This window comes from Lytechinus pictus, chromosome 15 (assembly GCF_037042905.1).
Source record: "Lytechinus pictus isolate F3 Inbred chromosome 15, Lp3.0, whole genome shotgun sequence".
In the NCBI taxonomy this organism is placed as follows: Eukaryota; Metazoa; Echinodermata; class Echinoidea; order Temnopleuroida; family Toxopneustidae; genus Lytechinus; species Lytechinus pictus.
In genome coordinates, this window is record NC_087259.1 from 19785888 (window position 1) to 19806266 (window position 20379).

At 38.0% G+C, this 20379-nt stretch overlaps 2 protein-coding genes across 2 annotated transcripts; one reads left to right on the top strand and one right to left on the bottom strand.

Moving 5' to 3' along the window:
- Positions 1-839: 839 nt before the first annotated feature.
- On the top strand, positions 840-3274 carry LOC129277407 (uncharacterized). Its single transcript, XM_054913591.2, has 3 exons — positions 840-861; positions 1297-1420; positions 2643-3274. Exons 1-3 carry the CDS (start codon positions 840-842, stop codon positions 3247-3249), a joined length of 753 nt encoding a protein of 250 aa, XP_054769566.2. The 3' UTR covers positions 3250-3274.
- A 1130-nt stretch (positions 3275-4404) lies between these two features.
- LOC129277856 (cell division cycle 7-related protein kinase-like) lies at positions 4405-20041 on the bottom strand. Its single transcript, XM_064110428.1, has 10 exons — positions 19957-20041; positions 16885-17057; positions 14382-14468; positions 12665-12800; positions 11941-12034; positions 10626-10768; positions 9638-9803; positions 8646-9123; positions 7949-8098; positions 4405-6135 (listed from the first exon to the last, which is right to left on the bottom strand). The coding sequence occupies exons 2-10, from the start codon at positions 17051-17053 to the stop codon at positions 5780-5782; spliced, it is 1779 nt and encodes a 592-aa protein (XP_063966498.1). The 5' UTR covers positions 17054-17057; positions 19957-20041; the 3' UTR covers positions 4405-5779.
- Positions 20042-20379: the final 338 nt, after the last annotated feature.

Below are 20379 nucleotides of genomic sequence, written 5' to 3' on the forward strand. Positions count from 1 at the left end.
GGAAGTGCGAAAAATAAGTTGTTGGATTTCATTTCACCCCATTTTGACTGCAAGGACAGTCCCACACATTCTTTTTAAAAAATGCACACGAAAAAAAACATGAAGAAAGCAAAAATAAACTATATTCATTGACGGCGGACGGCTACCGTCACGAATATACATCGGGATATATAGTACTTTACACGAAGCCATCTGAGTGGCTGATTGGTGAGAAGTTTTTGTAGCTCACGTGAGGGCGGTATAGCAGTTGCTGGGGACTGCTATAGTCAAGAGTTTGATCGGAGGTAAGTTAACTGGCATCTAATGTAATCCTTAAACCAGTTTTTACGTGGCACGATGATGATAAGGGGCAGAAACTTGGATATGGCTGATAAATAAAATTACAAGATTTCCCGGCGAAGTTCTTTCCTTCCCATCTTTTTTTTTCACTGTGGGATAATTCTTTCATTGATTGGATATTTTGTTTGTTTGTTCACAAGGCGAAAGGCCGGATGTATGAAAATTATGATGTTGACTTAAACGTAATACATGTACTTTGGTTTGATGAAATAAAAAAGAAAACATAAAAAAGAACCAGAATCTGTGAATTTCATTGTTGTCATTGATTTTGTTACGTCATTCGTTGGTGGCGCGCACTGTGGGCAAGCTTTGCGTCGAAGCACAATTCATGATTATTGCGTCATAATGCTTTTCGCGCATGACGCAGAAAACAACTTAACAACACGATACCAGTGAGGATTAAACTGACATAGATTATGAATGAACAAGGAGGTAGGCCTTTACTAAGTCACCAACATCATCCATGGATAAAAATTAAGTTGCCAGATAGTATAATAATCATGACGTTGGAATTTATAACAGGTAAGACATGACTTTTTAGAAGACTATTAATAATCATCTGTCTGATCCGATTTAAAACAATGCCAAAATAGATAAGTTGCCGTTAGAATTTGATGTTTTAATTAACACTGTAACAGTTACAACAATCGATAAAAATGGTAATTGATTTCGAAGCCTCTTTCTGTTATTTAGGTGGGCTATAGTAAATATTATCATTGTACTTTCAGTTCATTTATTCGTTATGATCGCTTCTTGCCAAGGCCTATTAATTTTATACATAGCTACAATTAACATTTTAGAAATCAAAATACAGATCCATTCTTATCATCTTAAACATGTCAGGAGACAAGCTTTCCAAAACTCGATGGCATTATTCTTCGCAAATAATATCCTCATATTTTTGTTTTGACAAATCATTGACCCCTCCCCCCTCTCTTTCTCTATCTCTCTCTCCAGAATCTAACAATTGGAAGGTGACAGAGGCCCTCTACGAGCGACTGAGGAGGACCCAGCGCCGAGGAAAGAGTCGAGATAATGAGCTCATGGATCTTCTTAACGACCTCGTCAAATATATTGAATGGTAAACAATAAAACAAAGAAATATGTTTTTAAAAAAAAGAGAATTCTTTTAAACAATAATTTGAATCGAAATCAGCATCGTTTTCATAGGAAGTCCACATTCTTTTTTACTGATGTCTTGGCTTTTTAACCGTAACATTCTTTAAACGTTTGCCGTATTATTCACCATGTCCATCTTTCAATCGACAATTTTTAGTTTCATCAATGAGGTTTTGAAATTTAACTCATCTTCATTATCAAAATAAAATTCAAAATCATAATCATCATCCCCATCATCACCATCATCATCACCACCACCATGCACCATCACCATCATCATCATCATCACCATCATCACCACCACCATCATCAACATCACCACCACCATCATCATCATGACCATCATCATGACCATCATGACCACCATCATCATCATCATCATCATCACCATCATCACCATCATCACCATCATCATCACCATCATCATCATCATCATCATCATCACCATCATCACCACCATCATCACCATCATCATCACCATCATCATCACCATCATCATCATCACCATCACCATCATCACCATCACTATCATCATCATCATTATCATCACCATCATCATCATCATCACCACCATCGTCATCATCATCACCATCATCATCATCATCACCATCATCACCATCATCATCACCACCACCATGCACCATCACCATCATCATCATTACCGTCATCACCATCATCATCATTACCACCACCATCACCACCACCATCATCATCATCATCATCACCACCATCATCATCACCATCATCATCATCATCATCATCACCATCATCACCACCATCATCACCATCACCATCACCATCATCATCACCATCATCATCACCATCATCACCATCATCATCACCATCATCACCATCATCATCACCATCATCATCATCATCACCACCATCATTATCATCAACCTCATCCTCATCATCATCATCATCACCATCATCACCATCATCACCATCATCACCATCATCACCATCATCATCATCATCACCACCATCATTATCATCAACCTCATCCTCATCATCATCATCATCATTATCATCATCATCATCATCATCATCACCATCATTCATCTTCATTTTTGTTATACACTAGACAACAGGTTGTAGATGTGAACAATTTATTTAGCAAATTCAATCTCGTTGTGAATTTAGATGTTTAACATTTCTTTTCTTTGATTTGATTTCTTGAAAAGGCAAAGATATGTGGCTGGTCGTCGGAATCATAAATGGGATGAGAACCTACAACCGATGAACCAAGACCGAAATGGCTACACCGACCACGAAATGATGCAAGACTTCAAGAAACTCAAAGCCGACGATGACCGCTCTCCAGTCGAGCCCGCCCTCATCGCCGAAGTGAAATCCGCTCACGAAGAATGCCAGATCCGTCAATTCGAGGTCGATGAGCTCGAGGTCTACCTGCAACACAAGCTGGGCGAGCTGGAGAAGGCACACGAGCTCTTCCGTGATCGCATGTGCGAGATCAAACGACTCTTTGGTCGCGCCCGTGCGCGTTCCACCGTGCGCACACGACCCGTGACATTCCCCGCTCACGAGCAGACGACAGAGAGCAGTGAAAGCCCGCCAAAATCGAACCACCAAGTTTCAAGCGATTTCAGAGTAGGCTCCTTCGTTTGCGTGAATGAAGTGGAAGATAAACCAACGCGCGTGATGGCTCCGCCCATCCCTAAAGATGTACTCGAACTGTCGCAGGAGAAATTCGGGAAGGAACGTCCTTCAAGATGGAAGAAGAGATGGAGTAGGGTCAAGAAATCTTTCAGGAGACGCAACAACAATTAAGAAACTCAACGGGGCAATAGGAAATCAGGATCAATTCGGGAAAAAATACCAGTTGAGCAATGATGAATTTCGCACCGTCTTTCCCAAAAGGAGTGGAAATTGAATGGGGAAGTGAAAATAATTCGCATAACCATGTACTTCCGGAACCTGTGCTAGTTATTATATTCTGCAGAAAAAAAAATTATCACTGAGAAACGACCATGCGTTATATTTTCTGAAAATATGTCAACTATGAACAATGACTGACAAGTTCATGGGGGGGGGGGCGTTCCCCAGTTGAATACTTAGTAAAAGCAAATATGTTTTATGCGCATGACTTGATTAAACGTTCACGTGAATTCAATATATGGAATATAAAACCAGATGCTGAAGTTATGATCGTTAATGTATTTACTCATTTCAAGGAATGATGGTATACTAGTAATGAATAAAGGTGTATCACAAAACAGCCCATCCAAGGTCCCCATTAGTTTTCTCTGCTCTGTGATATGAGTTATATGCACAAGATAGTGATATGCAAATTAAGTCTATGTCCTATTTCCTTGGTATATTTTATGAATTGTTCAAATTTTCTGCACCTTTGGCTGGGAGACTCTTCATGAAATTACAGAAGGCTACAATGACAATTCAACAATACCAAGGAGGAATGAAACTTTTGTTTCACATTAATATGAGAAAACAAAAGTATTTCATATTTCATATAATAAAATACAAAAGAAGTAGTGAGTTGGTGACATCAGCTCCTCATTTGCACACTGACCAAGATATGGATGTGCATATAACTGTTTTTAGTTGTTTTATAGAAATGAAGCAAAACTTTGAAATTAAAAAAAAAAAATTTCCTTATATTTTAAATGCAAGTTTGATATTTTCAGTGTTAAGCTTTTTTTTCAATGTTTTCTTCTTCTTCAAATCAGCTTGAAGTTTGGGAGGACCTCCCCTTTAAGTCAATTCTGGAGAATAACTTCAATATTTGTACAACAGTTACAAGAAAAAGACTACTTACAATCTCAGATCATAATCAGTGAGAAAAGGAGCAAATGTTATAAAACCAACTATTCTTTTTTTCACAAAAACATATCAAATATTAAACTATGATATACCAGTCCTTTTTTTTTTTCTAGAAGTCAAAAACAAAATAAACAAGCTGCAGACAATTCTTCTCATTTATGTATTTTATTGAAAAATCTTCTGTTATAAAAACATCAGAATAAATAACTTCATATTAAAAGATAATTTACAAAAGAATATGCAGTCAAAATGCAAACAATTAACTTGTTCCAATTAATTAATCAGAGAATATACACCTAAAAGCACAAAATAGACACCTTGTCAAAAGTTAATGCTGTCTTTCAGAACAATTCCTGCTGTGCATCTTTCCAGAACATCTTACATTCTTCTCTTGTTTTCCCCAAGATGGATTGGAGTGTAAAGATAAGTGATCAACAGATGCATTCAGGATTCCTGTGAGAAAGGCAAAGCTCTGACTTTTACAAAGGTGTCTTCTGTTTATATCATTTACTTGAAAATAGTAAGAGAATGTGGGTAATGAACTTGGAGTAGTAGGTCCATGGTATGAACTATAAAGAGGTAGCAATATCTCCATGGAAGGCAGCATTTCGAAAGGAGATACAAAACATAAAAATCTACCACCAGACTTGATGGTAGTTTTGAGAATTACAATAAGGTTACAAATATAAACAAATTGTAACAATTATAAATATTGATTATTCAGCAAACTATTTACCGTTCGCTGAATGATTCCGATCCATACTCGAAAATTCTTTAACCCCCCCCCCCCCCCCCCGAACAGTTAAAATGAGTGCAAATCATTAGAGCCTTAAACATTTCAATGGACAATAATATTTACTCTTTCGGATTCTTGAAGTGATTTTAGCCTTTGCATTCTGTACGATAACATTTTACTGTAATTTTTCCCTGATTCCACTTTTGTCGTCGAGAAGTTCTCGCGTAAAGTTGAGATGAACTTGCAGCTCAGCGCGGAGGCGTGACGTTATAGGCTATCGATAGAAGGATCGGTATCACTCCTCTGAACCCAGCTCGGTTCAGCAGCCTTTTCACGCTCTCAACACCAACACCAAACATCGAACTTGAAATCACCCATTGTAACTCTTAGATGGTGCAATCAAAGAGCCTAAAGGTCATCCCTGCAGTGCTATATCTATATGACAGACAACAATGCATGAGCACTGTGTAGTGTTTCATAACACTGTTCGTAAAGTCATACATGACTTTGGCATGAAATGGAAGTGTTCTTAGGTCCTAAGAATCCAGAGTCGGACTTTTATTGGGTCAAATTTGTCCGAAAATTTTGTCAAGCAAATTTTTTTTTGTTATTTTTGACAGGGTGTGCAATGAATGCAAAGACTCCATAGATATATCATTTACCATAACAAAGGGTTAGCAGTCGTGTGTAAAGTCATGCAGAACTTACAAATAACTATATGAAACGACCCTGACCATATAAAATGGAATGATCTGAAGCTAGATAGCGGAAGAAAAGTTAACATCATACAGCCTCAACCAGGAAAGGATGCTTGAGGGCTTGTTCTGCCGTTATCCTCTTGTGAGGATCAAGCTCTAGTAGCCGTCCAAGAAGATCATAAGCTGAGTCTGGGAATCGATCTTCAAGACCTTCCTCACTGCCGACACTTCCTTCACTCCGCAGCGATCCCGGGCTGCCGACAACGGCCTCGTCTTTGGGTGGCGAGGTCTGGTTCACGCTGCGTCTTCGTCGTTTCGAGGACTCACCGTTGCTCTGAGAACTCTTGGTGTGACGGCTCTGGATGGCACCTAGTCTTAACTGACGACACATTGTCTTTAGTTCCATAGCTGGGAGTTTCACATTGCACAATAGATTCTTGCCTAAAGGGAAATCAAAGAAAAATCACGAGGAATATTTGTTTAAGCTCTTTAGAGAAGACACAAATAATACCCATAATCCCAAATGTAATAAAAAACAAAACAAAAATAATGTTTTCAGCAAAGATAACATAATTGAACAATATTTCATTCTGCTTTTTTTACTGAAATCTATTTTTGGCAGGGCCAAAAAAACAATTTGTAACAGATTCTTGACTATAGCATGGTCAGACGAAGGCAAATTTCAGATGCTAGGAATATTTCTCTGTCCTCATCAACACAAGTGAGAATAAAGAGAAATTATAGTGTTCTGTTGAACTAATTCTTTTTTAAAGAACTTAATCTGCGCAGCATGTACATGCATAAAACCCCAAAGCACGACAGTGGCTGGCACACTATGATCGCTCTGGGATCACATGTGGGTAAAATGGGGGTGAATTTTCCGTAGCATAGATCAAAAGTGTTAAGATTACATATTGTATATCGTTTAACCCTAATTCTCCCGGGGGGGGGGGCCATAATGGCCCCCCCCTCGACAATTTTCGCGATATATCTGCTGCGCAAAATTTTTTGACCTCGCCGCTTACCGACTTTTTACTTTCAAGTCTCGCGCAAATTTTGAGACCAAATTTGTGACACCCGGGTACACGGTTACGACATTACGTAAGTGCATGTCAGACCCAAAATTGCTCATAAACGTGATTTCATGTACAAATCCAATGCAAATTGTGTATTTAGCCAAAATTCATAAATGTATCATTATTTCTACTTTTACTGATTAAACTTAATTAATTTTGCCTTGTTTATGGTCAGAATTAAGTCTGGAACGATTTCCATTGAAAAAACAATAAAAGACAAAAAGTAAAAAAACAAAGAAATACATAAGAAATTCATAAAACAATAAAATACATAAATTGATTTCCAAACCGAAGTTTTTTTCATTGCGTTTGTTAAGAATGCTACAAAGAATATTTTTACCAAAAATTAGCATTCTAGGAGCTTTATTTAGTGAATTAGAGCAAAAAGTATGATTTATGCATAAATTAGCATAATTAATTCATATAAAATAAAATCTCATTATTTTGGAAAATTTTACCATACAGCCTTGTAGATTACATCGCAAACTACCAGCGTGCAAATTTTTGCGTCGCTCGCTCGATCGGCGGCCGAGATCTTAGGGGGGGGCCATAATGGCCCCCCCCCCCCCGGGAATGACAAGAATCAAAATACCCCGGGAGAGTGAGGGTTAAACCATAACGCTAAAAATCTCTGGAAATTGCTCTTGGCCAATCACATGGCATGATTTCAGCAGTGCACCAATAGAACCTAGTGCTTTGTCAAATGTATTATGAAATGGGAAAAATTGTCCCTAGGTGAACTAGAGAATTAGTTATTCAATGTATTAAAACTGGAGGAATAAGTCTTTGGACAGAAGAAAAGGGGAGCATTTTACATAACAATGATTTTCACTAAAAAGTAACAACTGTTACAAGCTTCTGAAATCCTTGCATCTGATTGGCTTAGAACAACTTTCAGGGCTGTGAGTGATCACAAATAAAAAGAGCTACATGTAAAAGAAAAGGCTGGAATTGAAATAGCTCCCATAATTTTTCACAGAAATTTCAACAACAAAAAAATACACAGAAAATCTTCAGCAAAATTGGCTGAAATCTGCTTAAAAACCCCCTCTCAAACCCCTACAATTAATCAGTGAAATCACAGACAGGATGTTTAATGAAACACTACCCCGGTATAACAAATAGGACAATGTACATATTGTACAACGTTTATAAAGACTTTGGATTTTTGGACATACCATTAGCCTTGGCGGCTTCGGTGGTTTCTTCCGTTCCCATAATGCTCATGATCTGAGCGAGGGCGGTACAATCGTCCGGAGCTCTGAAGAATGGATAACGCCCACTCAGAATCGATAGGAAGATGACGCCTGCAGCCCATATGTCTACAGCTGAAAAGTGAGATTAGGAAGGGGATTAACCTGAATTATTGATGGGTATACAATGTGTTAAATGGCTATAAAGAAATGTGCTCCATCTGAAGTACAAAAAACACAGTCTGGAAGGTGTCCTCAAATATCATTTTGCTCATCATTTAGGAAGATAGAGATACATGTATATATTACTAAGCCTAAATCTAGGTTTGGATATTTTCTTTTTTGTTTCAGAAGATATTTTTGTTGTAAAATTGAGGTGATTGCTGGATATTTGAGGCCATTCCTTTCATTTTAAGTGCTACCTTTTGTACAATGAGCAATTATGCAGTGGTGAGGTAAATGGGTACCGGCAGGAAGTAATTCCTCAAAAAGCTGTGTGCACCTGAATAGGTAGCCTAGCTTAGCCGGGGTAATAATAGCAGGGCCCGCTGGGAGAACAGTTTCCCGAACTGAAATGGCTACCCTGGGTAAATATACCATTATTATTATTATTATGAAGTACATGCAAATATCATTATTCTGCTGTATGCAGAAAATTGGCAGATCTGGTGATGTTTCTCACCTGTTGTTTGGTCAGGGCACTTCAGGAGCACCTCTGGTGACCTGAAGCCCGGAGTACCTGCTCTAGGTGCTGCCTGGTTCTTCCTTGCCATACAGACATCACAGACCTGAGGCAAGCCGTAACATCTGCACACACCCTGAGGTGTCTTCGGCACCTCCTGCGTCTTCTTGGCCACACCCCTGGTAGTGATGGCAGCGCAGTTCCTAGTGAGAACGACTGGCTTGGGCGGCTTTGTCGGCTTCTTCTCCTTAGGCGGAGCGATGACAACACCCTCGCCGGTGTTCTCGCTTCCTCTTGCTATCGTCGTAGTTACGTTCTTCTTGAGGTCATCTTCATTGATGGAGTCCTGTTTGTGGTTGCTACGGTCGCGGGATGACTTGTCGGTGGAATGGAATGTGTTGGGGTCGAGTTCTACAAGCCTAGGGGCTTTGGAAAGACTTTCAGATTGAGTCCTCTTTGGTTCAACCCTGGAAGGAACCTGCAGAGATAGATATAAATTTTTTTTAAAGAAAAGAACATCAAATCAATGTGTCCTGAAATAGATGAATGTAATAAATCTGTAAGGGAAAACAGAGTTAATCAAAAACCTGAAAGTCTCTAGAATTGGTAATAAAAATAGGCTTGGGATGCATTAAAATTTGATGACATTTCAGGATGGGACAATCCTCTCCCATAGGGTGCAGTATTCTGGACTCGGGTTTGAATTAAACTCTGGTCTGAAGTTGTGGTTTGACTATGGATAGCCAATTGTGACACAAACTATAAGCTCATTTGACATTCATATAAGTTATGACTTTCAGGGAATGAGAATTCAAAACAATTATCCACCATAAGAGCATGAGAAAAGAGAAAAGAAATCATTAAAGAAAATACAATGTAAACACAATTTTGACATTTTCAGCTTCCCATAATGTTAGCAGAGAGTTAGAGCATGGTCTGAGTTAGACTGGAATTCTGAATACGAGCCAATGGGTTTACTGAACTATACCAACCTTATTCTCTGAAGCTGATGCAGCCCTCCGAGTGTTCTTCCTGGCTAGAGGTGGTCTTGGGGTATCATGGTGTAGGACGCCCCCTAGAGTTGACTTCTTCCCCGATGCCTTGAGAGTTGATATGGTTGGTACTGCCTGAGCAAGGCCAAAGTCGACAAGAGCATATCTGAAAGTTGTGGAGGAAAAAAACATCGCTATAAAAAATATTTAACTGAATTTATTTTAAGACATAAGGGAAAAAGAATTAAGTACAATTCCTTTGAAATATTTTGCGATCCGCAATGTAGAAAGCTTACAGCGTATCATTTCTTTATTCAAATTTGGTTTGCTTAACCCTAAATAGACTGGGCTATTTCGATGCCTAAGAAGACTGGGGGGAGGGGCTGATTCAGCCCCCCCTTATGATCTCGGCCGTTGATCGCGCGATCGTGACGAAAATTGGCACGCGCATTACCCATGGCATTATCTACAAAACTATAATATCCAATTCTTCCCCCCCAGTCTTCTTAGGGTTAAAGTAGACATATTAAGGCCATCACAAATACTGCAATTTTCACACCAATTGAAAGCTTTGAACCCCCACAATAGCACCTAACTGCATCCAATCAACAACAAAATATTCAAATACCAATTTGAAAACTCCACCCAAATCTGAAGGTTGGAACTACGATTTCACTCAAGGAGAACGGGTCCATTCAGGGCGACGTCACAAAATGGTATCGCGTTTCTCTTTTGTGTACGAGCATGCCACAAAACCACATAAATTGCTCTCACAACTGAGCATTTTTTGGAACTGGAAGATTCACCTCTGTCAGTGCAAGGTGAATCCGGCCACCCCCATATTCGGGGACTAAACCAGACTTAAACCTGGATGAATAAGACCATAATGATAATCTTACAGGGTTCCTCCGAAAACCATTATTCACTGTGACTTTTAGCTCCAATTTTAGCTCAAATAAAACACAAAAATGGCACTGTAGTAGCTTACTTTCTGGACTGTCTGTCATAGAGAAAGTTTCCTGGCTTGACATCTCGGTGGATCACGTTGAATCTGTGGACTCTCCTAAGGGCTGTGAAGAGGGCTCTCAGATAATCTTGAACTTCTTCAACAGTCATGTCATGGTAAAAATCCTGAAAAAATGCACAATTTTCAGTGAGGGTTATAAAAGTGTAACATAGTAATGAAGTGATGAGATGACATGAAAAAAACAACCGTTTTCTAATTTTAATGTTTTTTTAACCACATCTAGGCGGAGCATGATGGAAAACATCCACAACCAAAACTTGGTTGGAATCAGTCCAGTGGCCTAACTTCTGAAGATGTGGCTGTAAAGAAAACTCACTTAGCCTCATTGCACTCGATATACTACTGTATACGCCAATTTACACTTAATTAACATCATTCTAACGGGTGTATTAGATTTTCATTTAGCCATACGAATTTGGTGTGTGGAGGTATTTCATCATGCTTTTACCAGACTATGGTCATGAAAATGCTGGAATGCACACAAATGAAATTGATGTCACACTATGGTACTCTGTAGGGTGTTGATGTTTAAAGTAAGAATCCGGGCCCTAACACCAAACAGTTATTATGTTAACTACGCTCTCAATGGTATGATAGCTCAGCAGCTAATAAAATGACAGGGTTCCCTGGTAATAACCAAACTACTGTAGCAATGTTAAAAGTGCAAGTTTTTTTTTTCAATTAGGCCCCCAAGGTCAGATTCCAGTTTCAGTTTAGATTATCAATAATTTGTATTCCCATCAGGTAAAGTTGAAATCTTTATTCCTGATGTTAATAAGCAATTTAATGCAAAATAAGTTATTTGTCTAAAATTGATTTATATGGTTACAGGTCTCTCCAATTGTAGAAAAATTGGGGATCTCAAAAAGCCCAAGGATCACATGTAAAGTCATAGGAAAATTACAAAAGTTTGCGGGGGTGTCTTGGTCTACTGGTTAAGATTCTCATCTTTCAATGTGAGGGACGTGTGTTCAATTCCAAGCCATGGCGTGTTTTCCTTCAGCAAGAAATTTACCCACAATGTGCTGCACTCAACCCAGGTGAGGTAAATGGGTACAGAACACAGAATCGATAGACTAGCAGCTCAGCTAGGGTAATATAGGAGCACCTTGAGCACCTAACAAGTTGGATTTGTGCACTATACAAATCTTATTATTATTATTACTATTATAAAAAGCTTTACGAATTGACCCAAGGTAAAACAAAGTTAGGAAACAATCCCATTGAAAACCATGGTCTTGGAATTCAATCCCATTTTACAGGATTCTAATCTCACCTGAAATCTATTGTGTTTGAAGTGTGGCATGACGATGACAATGTTGTCTTTCTCCCTCACTGTCAGTTTAACTCCCATCACATTATGGCAGCCGCTATATTCAAAAGCAAAGAAATGAAACTTAGTATCAAGTTTGATGGATGCCAACTTTATACATCATTGTAGTATTCCAAGACAAGACAAAATAAAAATAACAAACTTTAAACAAAAAGCATAAAGTATTAGCAATTTGTTTTGTTCTGTTTGCTTCTTTATTCACCCAAGACAAATTAAAGTTCTTAGTTTTGTTGAAATTTAACAATATTAATTCAGTTAAAGCAGTGGTTTCACTGAATGAAAAACACTAAAACTTCTTCATTGATATGAATATGCTAAAAGGTTAACTAAGAATCTAAGACAAAGCCAAGATCTTCTTGGAAATGATAGCTTGTGCCGCTGGGAGAACAGTTTTCAAAACTGAAGTGGCTACCCTGTGTAAAATATGACATTTATTATTACTTTCACCAACGGTAATCATTTGCTTACTATTATTCCATATTTAATAAGACCCGCAATTACATTCCGTGATCAGAAAAAGAGTGGGGGTGGGGTAAAGCCATTGTTTACATACAAAGGCTCAGCCCTCCTAAGCTTTGTCCAATCAAACCATTCCCGTAGCCACTGGATCTGAACTTTCTACGTGCGAAGAAAAATAAATCTGTTAAGTTTAATTGTAATGGCATACCCTATTTTGACCAAGCAGCTGAGTTCGCTGAGGATACGATCAGGGTGGCTTGTTGGGATGATGTGCTTCAGAGCAAACTCCTGTGAAGTGTCAGCAGCCTTCTTCAAAGTGGCTCGATACACAGAACTGAAAGTACCTGCAAAAAGAATGGGAATAAGAAACTCCAGTTTTCCATTGGATGACTTACAACACTCCCTCATAATGCTCCCCATTCCTGTCTTCCTGTGTAAAAGTAAATTTTATTGAATCTAATATGAAATGCAAAATGCTATGTATCAATTTTAGCATAACGTTTTGGTACCACCCCCATTTTTTTTCTGTCCCCAAAGTTCCCAGTTTCTAGGGAAAAGTTTTAACACAAAACTCTGTAAATTAGTCTTTACCATATACTGACCATGTGCTACTACACACCTATAGGGATGGCAATTTATTATTGAATGATAAAATTGGCAAGTTATGCGAATGAATTCTATTCACTTGCAGGAATAAAACATACAGCATTTCAATACATGGACACTTCTTTCTAAGGAGCCTCTTTAATATCACTTTACAGCTACATTTGTGTAATAGAAATGAAATAAAACAAATGGGAATCTTTTATGAGCAAGTGAGCCCCTCCCCCACCCTTTTAACAGTTATGACCACCTGTCACTTAGCCCAGTGAACCATACCGAACTATCTGACAATCACTTCTTTATCAACTCAATGTCATATTCTCAAGCATTTCGTTGAAAGTACGGACATGAATATTTAAGTCCACAGTCCAATCCGTACATGCTTTCCAAGATAAGCAATGATCAATGTTGAGGATTCATGTACCTGCATGTCTTTGCTATTGTTTGCAAGTCTAAAGGCTACATAATGATCATGGAGAGAAGTTTGCATATTTCCATGTCTACACCATGCCATGATTATCTTTTAATTATTTCAATATAATGATTTGCAAAATATATTCAGTATTTTTGCCTTCATTTTTACCGTTGCCATTATCTCTACAGATTTGTTAGACATTACAACAAAAGTTTGTTAATCTATTAAGTTTATGAGCTGTCGACTCTGTTATATTCATTGATAATGGACTGATACATTAAACAGGAGATGTTGGCATGAATTTAAAGCACTAACTTCTAATGAGAAAGGAGATCACAGTTTGTTTTGTCAATCTCACAAACATTATAGAGACATATACAAAATGATGGGGGAAAAAATCAAATAAACTCATCAACTCCCTGTAGTAGAAAAAGAGTGTGATTTTTTTCTTGTTTGTAATTCCTGACACCCTCATGCTTCAATGGATAAAATATCAAGACAAAAACCCCCAAAGTCCTCAGTGCAACAAATATTTATCCTGTGAATAATACTAAATAATAAACAAGGTTGTTGACTCTGTTATATTAATTGATATTGAACTGGCACATGAATAGGTGATATAACTATAACCATGAATTTCAAGCACTAAATCCTAATAAGATAGTCCTGAGATTGCAATCTTTTTTTCAATCTCCCAAACCTTACAGAGACATACATGTATGTACATGTAGTCCTAAACAAAATAGTGGGGGGGGGGGGATCAGATGTGCATGTACCTCAAATTAGTGAGTTTTCCCCTGAGCACTTTCTGTATTATTTTCCTGACTCATTCTGGTTCATATTAAGTACTGCATGATTCAATAAATAAACATAAAAATAAAAAAAATCTCTGGGAATATATGCTTACCTTCTCCTATTTTATCAACCACCGTGAACAACTCATCAATCTTAGGAACAGCCTTCAGCATGGAGCGGATGTCTTCCCGGACTTTCTCTACAATATGAAATAAAAAGAGATACTTCAATTACATGTTCTGGTTCAGCTACATTATAAAGCACTTCAAGGCATTTAAATTATATTCATATTTCCATTCATTGAATTAATTATGTCTATAATATTTAAATATGAACAAGATGGCAAAATACACACCTGTATTGGTCAGATTAGCTTTCTCACAGTGACTTGGCAATATTTATTGTCATGCAGTGGCTGAGACGAGACTAGCGGTCAATGAAGAGAGTTTAATAGAGACATGGGTGAATGTGCGATTGAGCGACTTCAGTCGCAAGGCCTTTTGGACTCTGGCGTAGATCTATGTGAATGTATGAATTATCCATGAGCATACTGATCAATGCGCCAATTAGCACTGTAGGCACTGAAAACGTCATGGGACCGGGTACGTTCGCTTCTGTGTTACAGGATTGATTGATCTGAAAGATACACTTGCTGATTGGCCGCATATATACCTCTAGTCTAGGTCGCGACCATGAGTCAGAAACAATGGTTAACATAAGAAATCCAAGTCAAGTTCCTAAAGGCCCTATGGTAGAGCTCGCATTCATGTGGAGCGTTGTGGCCCAGTGGATTAGTCTTCGGACTTTGAAACAGAGGGTCGTGGGTTCGAATCCCAGCCATGGCGTAATTTCCTTCAGCAAGAAACTGATCCACAATGTGCTGCACTCAACCCAGGTGAGGTAAATGGGTACCGGTAGGAAGTAATTCCTTAAAAAGCTGTGTGCGCTATGAACGCCTAGCTTAGCCGGGTAATATAGGAGCGCCTTCAGCAACTAACAAGGTGGATATGTGCGCAATATAAATACCCTATTATTATCCAGCCTTTCGCGATTAGTCTTTTTTCAGTTGTAGTAGGCATTTGATATAAACATAACAGACATACTGTATTGCCTGTCTAAAGGCTAAGTACATGAACGTTTAATATTTGGCTATTCACTGCTGAATGATACGCGCCATATAAGCTAATAAACAACATGTACAAAGATGCTACAATTCGGATGCTTGAGCTGAAACACAGCTAGGCTTCCTTGGCCTCAGACCTGCCAACCTCTGGGAATAAAAAATTGTATTCTATGATAAAAAAGTGTATTTTTCCCCAAAAAAGTGTATTTCATAATAAAATGCGTGGCGCAGTCGCTCATCGCGGCGCTCAAGCTGCATGCAAGCTAAAATGCGCACTGCTCTTGCAGATGAAAAAAAAAATTTAAACATGCGTATATCTCACCCTGGTTTTAACAAAATGATTGACAAAAAAACAAGTTACCTGAAATTACATTGATCTAATAACCATATTTGTGTAAGTTTTATGAAATAGAGACATATAGAGATAATTTTTCTCAATAAATTATGATTTTGTAAAAAAAAAAATATATATATATATATTTTTACAAAAACATATTTTTTAAAGAAAAAACGTACTGCCGTATTTTGGTTGCAAAACGTACTAAATACGCCAAAAACGTAATGGTTGGCAGGTCTGCGGCCTGTTTCATGAAGAGTTTTGACAAATATGGCAACTTCCATGTTAACATGGCTCAGCAACCATTCACAATCATAGTTTCCATTTTTGTCCGTTTTTTTTAGATTGTTCTTTGGGCCTGATGTTGCCATCATAAAATGATGAAAAGTGACCCATGACTGCCACATAATAAACCATAATTAAAGTAAAAGTACAAGGTTTTACATCAAGTTACATGTTAATGAATGTGTATTAACACTATTTTTTAATCTGTCCATGTTTTATAAAGGGAATGTGTTGGCGGGAAGTGAATTCCACAGCCGAGCCATCCTTGGTATACCGGTATATGAAGATTGATGAAGAGAAGTGTTTGAATTTGGGACAGTGACTATACGTAGGGGTCAATATTTATTGTATTTACAATAATTGTAAGTTGTTATGAAATGGGCCTTCTTGGCTCCCTTTAGATCTGTGTACACATATAATCAAGAATTATTTCAGACCACACTTCTTTTTTTTAAATATTTTCCTATTATTCATATCCTTGAAATATTTTGCACTGGCTATATAATATCATCCAAGAAATTAACAAGGCGATCAATGATATATCAGGTTCTCTTCAGTGACAACTGACAAATTAGGCTGATTTAAACCTATATGTACACTGTATGACTGGAATGGAAATATATACCAGTAATATCCATAACAGTCTCCCCCACCCCCTCCTTAAAAATATTTTTAAAAACACACTCATAACAACCTGAAAATAAATTTAAGAAAAAAACATGCATAAAAATCCAAACACCAACTTACCACCAGTGTTATGATGAACATTGAAAATGCTATAATTATATATTTTTTTATGTCTTATGTTATAAATTAGATTTTGCTTCAAATCATCTTGAAACTTGTTTGCATTGTGCCAGCACTGCTTACCAGTCATTCTCATTGGGCCTTTGAAAGACGATCTCTTCCGTTTCTTGCAAGTCACCATAACTGTCGGTGTCATCGGACGAAGATCAGAATCTTTCTCCTCAATCTCTCCTGCATCAATGACAACATCGAGGGCGCTGGTGGAACTGGAGTTATTTTCCCGGCCGAGCATGGTGCTGTGAAACAAGCCACAAGGAAAAAAAAGTCTGGATATTATCACAATGACCCTGGCTGTTTCATGTTTTATCTTATTTTTGCTACATGTACTTCATGCTTCAATACCAGAGATTGTCTTCCATTATTAGAGAGAGAGTCTCCTTATCAGCCCCAGGGGCCTGTTGCAGAAAGAGTTGCGTTTAAACGCAAGTCAAAATATCAAGCGCAAGTCCCGAATACGGGTGCCTCATTGGCTGAAAATCAAGTTGCACAAGATTTTTTTAGTTGCGTTTTATCGCAACTCTTTCTGCAACGGGCCCCTGGTGGGTGTTTTGTAAAGCTGTTCGGAAGTTAAGAGCGACTTTAAGAACAACTGGTGAACCTTTCTTATGCGCTCAATAATCACCAATGAACATTTAATAATGAATATCATTTACCAGAAATGATCACCAGACATTCTTAAACAGTAAACTCTTAACTTACGAACGGCTTTATGAAATGGCCCCCAGCACCAACTAACATGTAGATCTATTGATCAAAATAAGAGATATGTTGAGGTTGAATACATGTACATGTACATGTAGGTCTAACACTAGTAGTCTTCACTTAGGGGAGAGTGGGGTTGATTGAGGCCCCAGAGTAAATACATGTAAGCAGGGTGCTACATAAGCACTTGCCCGATTGCCCGGGGCAAGTAAAAGTTAGAGTCGGGCAAGTGTTTTGAAGTAAAGACCAAAACTACTTGCCCGGATTGGGCAAGCAAAATTCACAGTAGAAAGCAAAACTCTCACAGTAGAATGACCAAAATTAGGGTCGATATATGATATTGACTGATTTTTTTAAACTCTAATTTTGGTCATGGCAGGCAAGATAAAATCACTCTGGAAAAAGAAATGCAATAACAAAGTAGATCAGTTCATGTCAAAAGAGAGAAAAAGGTCAATGGTTTTAATATAAAAACACAAAACTTTCTTTTGAAGAGGTAAAACTTTTTTTTCCAAGGATTTTTTCGGGCAAGTAAAATAGATTTTGGGCAAGAATCCAACTGTTTGAAAATTTACTTGCCCGACCAGGCAAGCGCTTCTTTAGTTGTGTAGCACCCTGAATAAGGCCCCCATTTGGTTTTTAGCTCACTGCTCAAGTTTACCAGCATCAATGGGATTGCTGTTTGTATGGTATTTGAGACAATTCCTTGGCACATATCTTGAGGATAGATAACATCTCATAGCCCAGTGCACATGGCCAGGATGAGAACAAACCCAGCAGCACCTCAAAATCAAAATTTTGAAAGCATTGCTACTTTAGAGAATAAGAGAGGCAAGTAGTAGTACTGTACCTATTAACTTTTTTTTCTTAATTTAAATTTGAAAGGCATTACTGTAGTAAAATTCAACACTTTCCCCTTTTTTTCTGACGTGAAGCTTATGAACTTAATATGCCCAATGGGGCAAATGGGTCATTCCATGTCAAATCATCAAATAATCTGCTGTCATCTCTCAGATTTTTGTAAAACTTTGGGAAACAATTGGGACTCATGAAAAATGGCTAGAACTCAAATATTTTCACTAACAGCCTCTCAATTAGTGAGATACAAGCTAACAAACTTTGGACTAATTAGCACAACATCGCGAATTCAAATGGCCAAATCTCTAAAAGTACATGTATAGCACCTAGAGAGCTGGTTTTTGGTGTCATTTTAAAGGTATTTTCATGCCCTATAAATTTGTCTGGGCAACATTTTCCTACCTCCAACTACAAAACAGTTATTACAAAATATAAACTTCAATTGTGAATTTAAAAAAAAATGTATCCTTCAAATTGCCTCAAATTCATCCCACAGGTACCTTATGATGTCAAGAAGCTTCTACATAAGTTTTGTGATGGGCATTCCAATAGTTTGAGATATGAGCAATAATGTACATAAAGGATGGCATATAGGTTCGAAAATCAGCATTTGTCATGTATTATTAGTGGTGGGTTGATGTTTCAGATCACAGAGAGGACCAACTCAAAAGATGCAGCTTGTGCTCCTGAGCATTTTTACACCTTTTTCTGAAAAATCGGTTGAACCTTGAGGGGGTACCGCCCAAAAAAAATAACGATTTGGGGCAAAAAGGTTGTTGACCCCAACCCATTTTCGTCAAATTTTTATATCTCAGCTTCTGCATAAATTATTTTAATGATTTTGTGTTAATTTCTATGTTAATTTGGACAAGGAATTCATTTCTAACAATAAAAAGATGTACATGAATAGGGTCTAAATGCTGTCTTTCTAGTTACATGTAAATTCGACCCTTACTTAATTTGGGATGGGGTCAATTTGACCCCCCCCCTGGCCTTGATGAATTTCGTCACACAACCGCAATAATTTTCTACATCTATTGTCAAGCCTTGCACATCTTCTGAGACCAAATTTGTTGATGCCCGGATACACGGTTTCGAAATCACGCAACATTTTCTAAGTGCATGTCAGACCCAAAATTGGACTACGAAAAAAAGTACGAGAAATAAAAAAATTCAAAATGTTTAAAAACTCCTCAAAACAGACGGCTGCCATCTGTCTAGACTTGAAAAGAGGGTAAGTCCTACACAGGTAAACCCCAACTCCATACCAATTTACAATGGATCTATTTTAGAATAGAACGTTAGTTAGTCAGAAAGCTAGTGCACTTTCGCATCATTCAAAGAAATTAGGTTGGGGCCTCCTACACAACCCGGGGCTCGCGGGCACGGCGGCTGCGCTGGGGCCGCTCACACTCCGCATGGATGCGAAAGTGCACAAGGATAGTCGACACATCGATCTCGCATCTCATTTGGTGGCAAGATCCGATCCGTTTAAAAAATGTAACAATATAATGATAAACTACTACATGCCACGACAAAACAATTATAATTTTTAGAAGGTCGGTCTGAACTTACGTTTGACGGTTTTCCAAAAACTGCACAATGGACTCTCCAAATGCTACCGAACGAATTTCCCGCGCTGATAAACCGGAAGCTGAAGTAACGCCGCGCGTGCCAGCTCAGCGCGCTCATAGCTACCGGTACTTCATTCGTATAACCAGTCAAATGAAACTTGCAGTGGCGTTCGCAGGTGTTTAACACCCCCCCCCCCTTAATTTTGTTCTATACCCAACCCCATTCACTTTTTTTTGAAGACTTTTTTTTTTGCTTGTCAACATTTCATTCAGCTTGAACCCCCCATCGCTTTAAAAAAAATAATGCATACGCTACTCGGAAACTTGTAATATCAATATCAACATGATCTCTATAGTGACCAAGGAATTTTGAAATAAGATGTTTTGTTTTTAATTGAAATAAATCAAAGTCAATTACAAATAA